This window comes from Brassica rapa, chromosome A02 (genome assembly GCF_000309985.2).
Source record: "Brassica rapa cultivar Chiifu-401-42 chromosome A02, CAAS_Brap_v3.01, whole genome shotgun sequence".
Taxonomy (NCBI): domain Eukaryota; kingdom Viridiplantae; phylum Streptophyta; class Magnoliopsida; order Brassicales; family Brassicaceae; genus Brassica; species Brassica rapa.
In genome coordinates this window covers 16,103,791-16,113,224 of record NC_024796.2, presented here as the reverse complement: position 1 = coordinate 16,113,224, position 9,434 = coordinate 16,103,791, and the positions used below count along the sequence as shown (strand labels likewise).

The 9,434-nt window shown below is 32.2% G+C and overlaps 1 protein-coding gene across 1 annotated transcript in view; it reads right to left on the bottom strand.

Moving 5' to 3' along the window:
* Positions 1 to 901: 901 nt before the first annotated feature.
* The window catches only part of LOC103853339 (WAT1-related protein At4g01440), a 13,985-nt gene continuing 5,452 nt past the window's right edge, over positions 902 to 9,434 (bottom strand). Inside the window, exon 6 of the mRNA XM_009130264.3 lies at positions 902 to 8,908. Within this exon, the coding sequence (XP_009128512.1) occupies positions 8,734 to 8,908 (175 nt within the window). The 3' untranslated portion in view covers positions 902 to 8,733. The remainder of the gene's footprint in view (positions 8,909 to 9,434) is intronic.

Below are 9,434 nucleotides of genomic sequence, written 5' to 3'. Positions count from 1 at the left end.
AACAAAAGCTTATGCTGATAACAAAAAAAAAGGCTTTTAATTCAAGAACGCAAGCACAATCGGAGCTTTGAGGCATTGATTTTGATAAGGCTTTAGTGAAGCTTAATGAGCTCTCTTCAACTCTCTTACACAACTTTTTTACAAGAACATTAATGAAAGAAGCTGTAACAGGCAGTTTGATAAAGAGGTATTCCGCGGGACGGCCCGCGAAGGCCTATATATTCTGTGGTACGGGTTTGGGCCGGCATTTTGAAGACTGCAGCCTGCGTGAGACAGGCTTGCTGTGACCCGTTCGACGACTAACCCGCCGCGGTACGGGACAGAACGGGATGGGTAAACCTGTTTGACATCTCTAATACTACTGTTTATGTTTTTAGCATTACCATAATTAAAATGAGATAAAACTATACAACATATCAATAGAGAACATTGGATGAGATAGGCCAGGACATAGACTTGTTTATATAGTATAACCATAGACTTTTCGTAATTAATGAGTAACTAGGTGATTCTCCCGTGCTAATACACGGGTATAAATATGTATAAAGTTAATATATTATGATTGATTGATATTTACTTTTGGTTCTAACTTAATTTTTAATTTATATTTATAATTTATATTAATAATAATATATTATTTTAATTATACATATGATTTTGGATAAGTTATATTTCATCAGTTTGGTTGGTTTTTAGATCAACAATCGATTTGATTATCACTTGAGTATATTGGATTGAATATATTTCTGCGAATTCAACTATAATATTTTATTCTAGTATAGTTAATTATGATTAAATTCTTATTTTCATTTAGACTCGTTATTTTCTTAGATATGTAAATATATTACTCTAAGATTATGTATAAGGTAATATATACTGATATTATCAAATAATTGATTACAATTATTTGATCAAAATATGCTTATTAAAAAAAATAGGTTCCATTTTCAATATCTCTTAAAAATCAGAACTAAAATTGTATTACTTTTGTGAAATCATATTACATAAGTAAAATATAATTTATGGGTGTGTTTTTGCTGTAATTGTAAGATATTATAGTGAGCTAAATATTATGAAAAAAATATTTCAATAATAATAATTATAAACTATGTTTAGTCAATTAAACAAAAATTGGTTTATGTTATTAATTATTTTATGTAATCATATAAGAAAATATATATATAAAGAAAATATTTCTATTACTTTGAAAATATTTGTATTTTATATTTTATAAATATGTTTTAAAAAGTTATATTTATTTTTTACTATCAAGATTATCTTTGTGAACTTTGTTTTATGAAATCACATTATGTAAAAATATATTTTTGTTTTCATATTAAAAATATAGATATAAAGAAAGTATTTTTGTTACTTTGAAATATATTTTCTCTGTAGAAAATATGTTTTAAACACAATATTACTATTTTGTGAACTTTCTTTTTTAATGAAATCATATTATATATATATATGTATATTTTCGTTTTTATATTAATTTTTTAAAATTTATAAATGTTTCATTTTTATTATATATGTTATTGGGAAAAATTAAAATGAAAACTTAAAAAAAGTTAATAATAATATTTAAATTTAATATTTTTAATTCATTATGGGCACCCCTGTAAATAACCATCGTACGAATTAATGTGAGTGAACTTCACAATAATATTATAGAGATATATCATAATTATTACTTGTATCTTTACTTTAAATGTATAAATAATTTCTTATATTTTGAATAGGGCTATCTTGATATATTTGCTAACTTTGAGTAAGTAAGATCTTGATATCATACTTATTGTTAATTGCCGTAAATTCAGTACTCTAGCGGGTTTTGATGTACTGATGGGGCGAGAAATGTTTAGGGCTAGTTTATCTCCTCTTCAAATGGAGATGAAAGCGCTACTATGAACAATGAAATGTATGAGAAATTTACAACAGTTTCAGGTTACGTTCAACGAATTATTCTTAACTGGAGATGATGGTTTTGAAACCAAAAGAATGGCCAGCTTTTGCAATTTATTTGGAAGATATCAAGACCTTGAAAAGAAGTTTCCTCAGATCAGAGATCATTTATGTACCAAGGATGCAAAATTCAAAGGCGGATGGCCTAGCACGCAGTGTCAAGAAGCAACTGTCTTTCGTCGTTCACATGGATGCAGATCTCCCGGTTTGGTTTACAGAGTCAGTATGAGTGTGTATAAGTTGATGATAAAAAAAAGAGTAAGTTAGTTTGTCAAATACAAAACAAAATTATGCTCTCTATTAATTTACTCAATTTTCTAATTCTAGACATATGCGTGCTTTACACAGCATTTCGAGATCACCAGAAGGTGAAAATATAGAAAGACACAGTAACTCTATGTTTGAATTTTGATATAATTTTGCGATCACCAGAAGGTGAATATATAGAAAGACACAATAACTCTATGTTTGAATTTTGATATAATTTTGGGATAACGGGAAGGTGAAAGTATAGAAAAAGTAAATAGTCGTTCTGGTTACCTAGACCACCTCAAGTTTGAATAATAGAATAGCCGTTCGTTGTAAAAAAAAATCACATTTATTCCTATATGAAAGCACTTTCTGATAAGCAAGTTACAATTTATTCTAAATCTTGGTTGTTTAAATTGATACATTGGAAATTCATCTTTCCCATGTTTCCAAATGAGGAAAATATCATCAAAATTAGATACTTTTATATGGAGTTGAAAAAAAAATTGGAATTCAGATACTATTAACTAAAAGCTAATTTAATAATTTTATGTGTAAACAAACTTTTTACATGGGGAGAGGAAATTTAAAATACATTACCAGACAATGCATTATCTATTTTCAGACAAAAACTATATTAATCCATTTTCGATTTTAATGTTGCTAGCTTGTGTAGGGGATAAACCATCGAAACGCTTGATAGGTTTGCTTTGTATTAAAAAAAAACTATTTTTATTCCATTTCGGATGTTTTTGTGAAATATAGGGACAACATGGCTTTACAAAAGGTCTCTAAAATGTTGTCTATTGATGATGGTTATGTTGGAGTAAGCTTGAAGAGCAAGCAATCTAACTATATCTAAATAAGGAAGTTATCCGTTTATGTGTTATACCTAATGAATTTAGTAAATTTAGTTTTATATATAAGAAGATGCAAGGATGTTGCATAACTTATGAGATTTGAGATTGTGAGGAACTTCAATTTTGAGTGATTTTCTCAAGTTAATAATAAGAGAGAGTCTTGTTATTTGAGTTTATATGCTCGACATTCTTCAGTTGGTATCAGAGCTTCTAGGAGATGATCGTGCTTGTGGAACCAAACGTAAGCTATGGGTGATATCACGACGACGACGACCTCGACAAGAGGAAAAGAGGGCGGACCTTTTTCTATTAGTTGCTCTATGCTCAACTCAACCAATTATACAGTTTGGGAAATAAGGATTAAAGTCTTGCTAAAGGTGAACAACGTATGAGAAGTTATTGAGCAAGAAACTACTGATGTAGAGGAGAATGATATGGCGACCACTTTGTTGTTTCAATCCATACCAGAGACATTGATATTGCAGGTTGGCGAACTGAAAACAGCAGAAGAAGTATGTGAGGCAATAAAATCGCGTAATATGGGAGCATACCAAGTTCGGGAAGCTCGACTCCAAACCCTAATGACTGAGTTCGAAAGATTGAAGATGAAGGATGCTGATAAGATTGATGACTTTGTGGGAAAACTATCCGAAATTTCATCCAAATCTGCTGCACTAGGAGAAACTAGTGAGGAATCTAAGCTGGTTAAGAAATTTCTATCCACCCTCCCTAGGAAGAAGTACATACACATTGTGGCTTCTCTAGAACAGGTTCTTGACTTAAGGACCACGAGCTTCGAAGATATCATTGGGCGCTTGAAAGCATATGAGGAACGTATTGTAGATGAAGAAGAAAAATCGCAAGACAACCAAAAACTAATGTATGCGAGCATGGAGAATCAATCTTCATCTTCGAACTCAAACCGGGATTATCATGGCTACTACAGAGGTCGGGGAAGAGGAGGAAGATATTACAACAGAGGCAGAGGGTGTGGACGCTACAATGATCGATATCAAGGTGATGTGGATCTCTCAAAGATTACTTGCTACCGCTGTGATAAAAACGGTCACTTCGCAGTTACATGTCCCGACCGGCTACTGAAGTTACAGGAAGTAACTGAGACTAAAGAGAATGACACGCAAGAGTTGATGGTCAATGAAGCATATACTTAAACGAAAGAAACGTCAATCCAAAAAAATTTGAGACGAGTCTAGACAACGTTTGGTACCTAGACAATGGCGCAAGTAACCACATGACAGGAAATCTAAACTACTTCAAAGCCATCGACGAGTCAATCACCGGGAAGGTGCGGTTTGGAGATGACTCTCGCATAGATATAAAATGGAAAGGCTCTGTTCTGTTTTGCACCAAGGACGGAGGGAACAAAATCTTGGCTAATGTGTATTACATACCAGATCATAAGAGTTATATAATTAGTCTTGGACAAGCTACAGAGGCTGGCTGTGATGTTAGAATGAAGGATGACTATCTTTATTCTTAAAGATAAAGATGGAAAGTTAATAACCAAAGCAAAGAGATCTAGGAATCGGTTGTACAAGGTGCTCATTGACATTGTGGAGACAAAGTGTCTGCACGCTACTGCCGTAATGAGTTATTCGGCTGTGGCACGCCCGGCTTGGACATGTAGGAAGAGATTCAATGAGCAGAATGATCAAAGAAAGCTTTGTTACCGGCATACCCAAAATTATGATCGAGAAAGATACATGTTCATCATGTTTTCTTGGTAAACAAGGTCGACATTCATTCCCACAAGCAACTACATATCGCGCCGATAAGATACTCGATCTAATCTATGGTGATCTTTGTGGACCAATCACGCCTGCTACACCATCAAAAAAGAGATATATTTTTGTGCTCATAGATGATCATTCGAGATACATGTGGTCGATTCTGCTTAAGGAGAAAGGGGAAGATTTTGGAAGTTTGGAAAATTCAGGTCTGTAGTTGAGCAAGAGACACAAACCAAGATCAAAACCTCCAGAACCGATCGAGGAGGCGAGTTCGTGTCAACGTAGTTTCAAAGTTTTTGTGAATCATCAGGCATAACAAGACATCTAACGGCACCATACTCTCCTCAACAAAACGGAGTGGTGGAGAGACGTAGTAGGACTCTGTTGGGAATGACAAGAAGCATCTTAAAGCATATTGAATGTCTAAACTATCTTTGGGAGAAGCTGTGAGACATGCCACATATCTTATCAACAGGATAGCAACACGCGTGCTCGTCTCGAGAACCCCATACGAAGCCTTCAAGAACAAGAAACCAAAACTCAAGGTAATAAACAGAGACATTATCTTCGACAAAACCAGGAAGTGGAAGTGGAACAGTACTGAAACTATTGAGACTATACGTGGAGGTTTTAGCATTACCTTCGGTGACTTAGGGAACAAAGGAGTCAATAGAGATGATAAGGCTATCGAACAAGAAGATAAAGTTAATAATACAGAGGAGCAAAGTCAAACGTACCTGATCTCAGTGAAGAAGAAGAAAACATGGAGGACAATGGTCACGACGATGAGACAATAAGAAGATCAACAAGGGAAAGAAAGAAACCAGCCTATTTGGACGATTACATTCTATTAGCCGAATTGGATGGTGAGCGACTTCTCTTGTCTATTAACGATGAGCCATGGGACAACAATGAAGCTAAAGACAATAAGGTTTGGAGAGATGCTTGTGAGGACGAGATTGAGTCTATAGTCAAGAACAAGACATGGGAGTTGGTCGAACTTCCTGCTGGTGCAAAGGCAATTGGTCTTAAGTGATTTTTTAAGGTTAAACGCAACGCTGATGGGAGTGTAAACAAATATAAGGCAAGGTTAGTAGCAAAGGGTTACATTCAACGTCACAGTGTCGATTTTGATGAGGTTCTTGTTGCACCTGTAGCTCGCATCGAGACGGTAAGGTTTCTGATTGCTTTGGCAGTTTCAAGAGGTTGGAAAATTCATCATTTGGATGTCAAAACAGCATTTCTCCATGGAGACTTGAAGGAAGAGGTATACGTCTCACAACCAGAAGGGTTCGTGATCAATGGAAATGTGGACAAGGTATATAAGTTAAGGAAAGCTCTTTATGGCTTAAGATAAGCTCCAAGAGCTTGGAATGAAAAATTAAACAAAGTTCTTGGAAGCTTGAACTTTGTAAAGTGCTCGAAAGAACCTGCCCTTTATTGTAAGCAAGAGCATGATGATCTCCTCTTAATAACAGGGACGAAGCATGATAGTATACTCGAGTTCAAGAAGAATATGGCGGCAAATTTTGAGATGAGTGACTTGGGAAAGTTAACTTATTATCTTGGCATTGAGGTGGTTCAACATGATAAAGGGATCACGCTGAGACATGAGAGATATGCTATGAGGATTTTATCTGAGACTGGGATGAAGGACTGCAATGCAACTCAGGTACCGATGGATCCAAGTACGCAGCTATCAAAGGCAGTCGGAGAAAAAAGGAGTGAATGAGAGAGAATATAGAAGAAACATTGGATGTCTTAGGTACCTGATTCATACACGGCCAGATCTTTCATTCACAGTTGGGGTTTTGAGTAGATATGTGCAGGCTCCAAAGCAGTCACATGATGCAGCGTTGAAACAGATCTTAAGATTTTTGCGGGGAACAATGACCTATGGTCTCGAGTTCAAGCGATCGATTGGAACAAATATTGATGGTTATAGTGATAGTAGTCATAATGTGGATGAAGATGATGGAAGAAGCACGACCAGACACATTTTTTATTTTGCGAGCAGCCCCATTACATGGTGTTCACAAAAACACGAAACAGTTGCACTTTCGTCTTGTGAAGCCGAATTTATGGCAGCACCTGAAGCGGCTAAGCAGGTCATTTTGTTGCATGAATTACTTGGTGAGGTAACTTGATTTGAGTGTGAAAGAGTTACGATTAAGATAGATAACAAATCTGCTATTGCCTTGACAAAGAATCATGTGTTTCACGGCCCCAACAAACACATTCATCGACGCTATCATTTTATACGTGAATGTGTTGACAATGAGTTAATTGAAGTGCAGCATATGCCAGGGATTGAACATAGAGCTGATATCTTGACTAAAACAATGAGTAGGATCAAGTTCAAAGAGATGTGAGATTTCATAGGAGTTCAAGATATGTTGAGAAATGACTTGAAGCTTAAAGAAGAGAACTTAGCCAAGTTTCAAAACTGATTCCAGATGGTTATTTTTAGCATAATAATGTATATTACTAGATCTTGACCCATATATATTATTTTTAGCATAATAACGTAAGTTACAAAAACAATAATTTAATTTATATGTATGATATAGCTCTATAATGCCTTTATTTAAGTAGCTTATATTGTTATTACTATAATTTTTTGTAAAAAAAATTATGTTGAGAACATTATTATGTAACAATACTATTCTACATAATTTTTAATTTTATTTCTAAGTTTTAAATGTTTATGGAAGTTGAATTAAATTGGACCTACATAATAGAGAAGAAATATTTTGATATATTATTAAAAAAAACAAAAAAAATATTTTTAAAGAAAAACTATAATATATTGTACATGCAGAATTTTTTGTAGTTAAAAACTTATTTGATAAATTTCTTGAAATACACAAAGTTGGATAACATTTTTTATTTTATTTTATTTGAAATAGAAATGGATATTTCTTTCTAAAAAAATCATTTTAAGATATTTATAAAATGTATTTCTGAAAATTAATTAATTAAAATTTTTATTACCATTAAAATATAATAAAAATATTTTATATGATTAATTTTCGTTCATAAAACAAAATTTAATTTAATTTGAAATTCTAATTATGTTTTATGATAATTATGTCGTAAATTATTTAATTTTCCGAAATGAAATTTAAAATGATTCTAAAAATACTTTCTTAGATTTTTGTTAAACAATGTTTATTTTTATTTTAAATAAAATATATTAAAAGATATGATGATTAAATTATGTTAAATTTGATAAAAATTTTAGATGAAGGTCCATTTTAAATATCGCATATGAAAGAAGTCATGACTTATGTTTTAATAGTATAGATTTATATCAATAAACATTGTCGTAGTATGCTAATATTTTTTGCACTGAGTTATATACGTATATAAATTGTATATTACAACCAGTGCTTTATTATTTCTATAAGTTGCACCAAAAAACTAGTGCTTTATTATTTCTATAAAAGGTGGTGGCATAGTGGCACAGTAGAATGAAAATACAAGAATTTTGGAATATAATAGCATATAAAATTAGAATGATAATATCATACATATAGATATTTAAAAGTTAATCAGTGGGTATGAGAAAAACTAAACCAAAACATCAATGTATAAATACTTCAATACAAACTTAAACTAAAGTAGATACAGAAAAAAAGATACACTAAGCATCAACTTGTGAGCCCCAAAAGATAAAGAAGAAGCAACTGGTTGACTAGTCTATTGATGCACTGGCCATGTAATTCACCAATAGATGGGCTCAGTTTATATCTTTATGATGCAACTATTGAGATTAACATAGAATTCAAAAAGCTAATTTCTTGAACCAAATTGATAAGAGCCTTGGTTGGCTTTGATGTTTGAAATTGATACTTTCAAACATAAATGTACAAATTGAGGAACAAACGAGAAAATTCTGATTATATATATCAAGGAGTCATTGGAACAACCATAAGATGACCCTTTTTGTATTGTTCATCATCTTCCCTTTCTTCTTCGCCAAAATGAGAAGGTAACTTCTTTGCACCATCTCCCTTCATTTGCTTGACCTTTCCCAGCAAGAATATGTATAGTCCGAAGATCACAATCCCAAATCCAATAACACTACACATATAAAGAACTTTCACATTCAAATCCATGCGTAATATATAAGAGAAATTCTCTAGGATAATCTTTTTAATTATTTTTCGCCAAAAGAGCCCCCAAAGTGAAAAATGACAAAAGAGATTTCTTTAAATAGTAAATTTATACTTATATTAATAGGGTTAACTAATTTATATTTAGAGTTTAAAGTCTAGAGTTAAGAGGTGGAGTTTTGGGGATGGGGTTTAAATGTTTTAAAAATAAATAAATATTAAAATATTTTTTTAAATAGTTTCAAAAAGAATTTTTGAATTTTGAAACGAAAAATTTAAAAAAATACACTAAAAATAGTCGAAAGAATAAAATAAAAAGATTGAATTTGAAAACATATAACTCAAAAACTATAAAAAATATTATTTTTATTTTTGTTTTTTATTATTATTTAAATAATTATTTATATTTATATATCTATAAAACAATAGATTGAAGAGTTTTCTGTCTTTTTAATGAAACCTTTTCTCGTTATTTTTCTCTTTGTGGGTTCTTT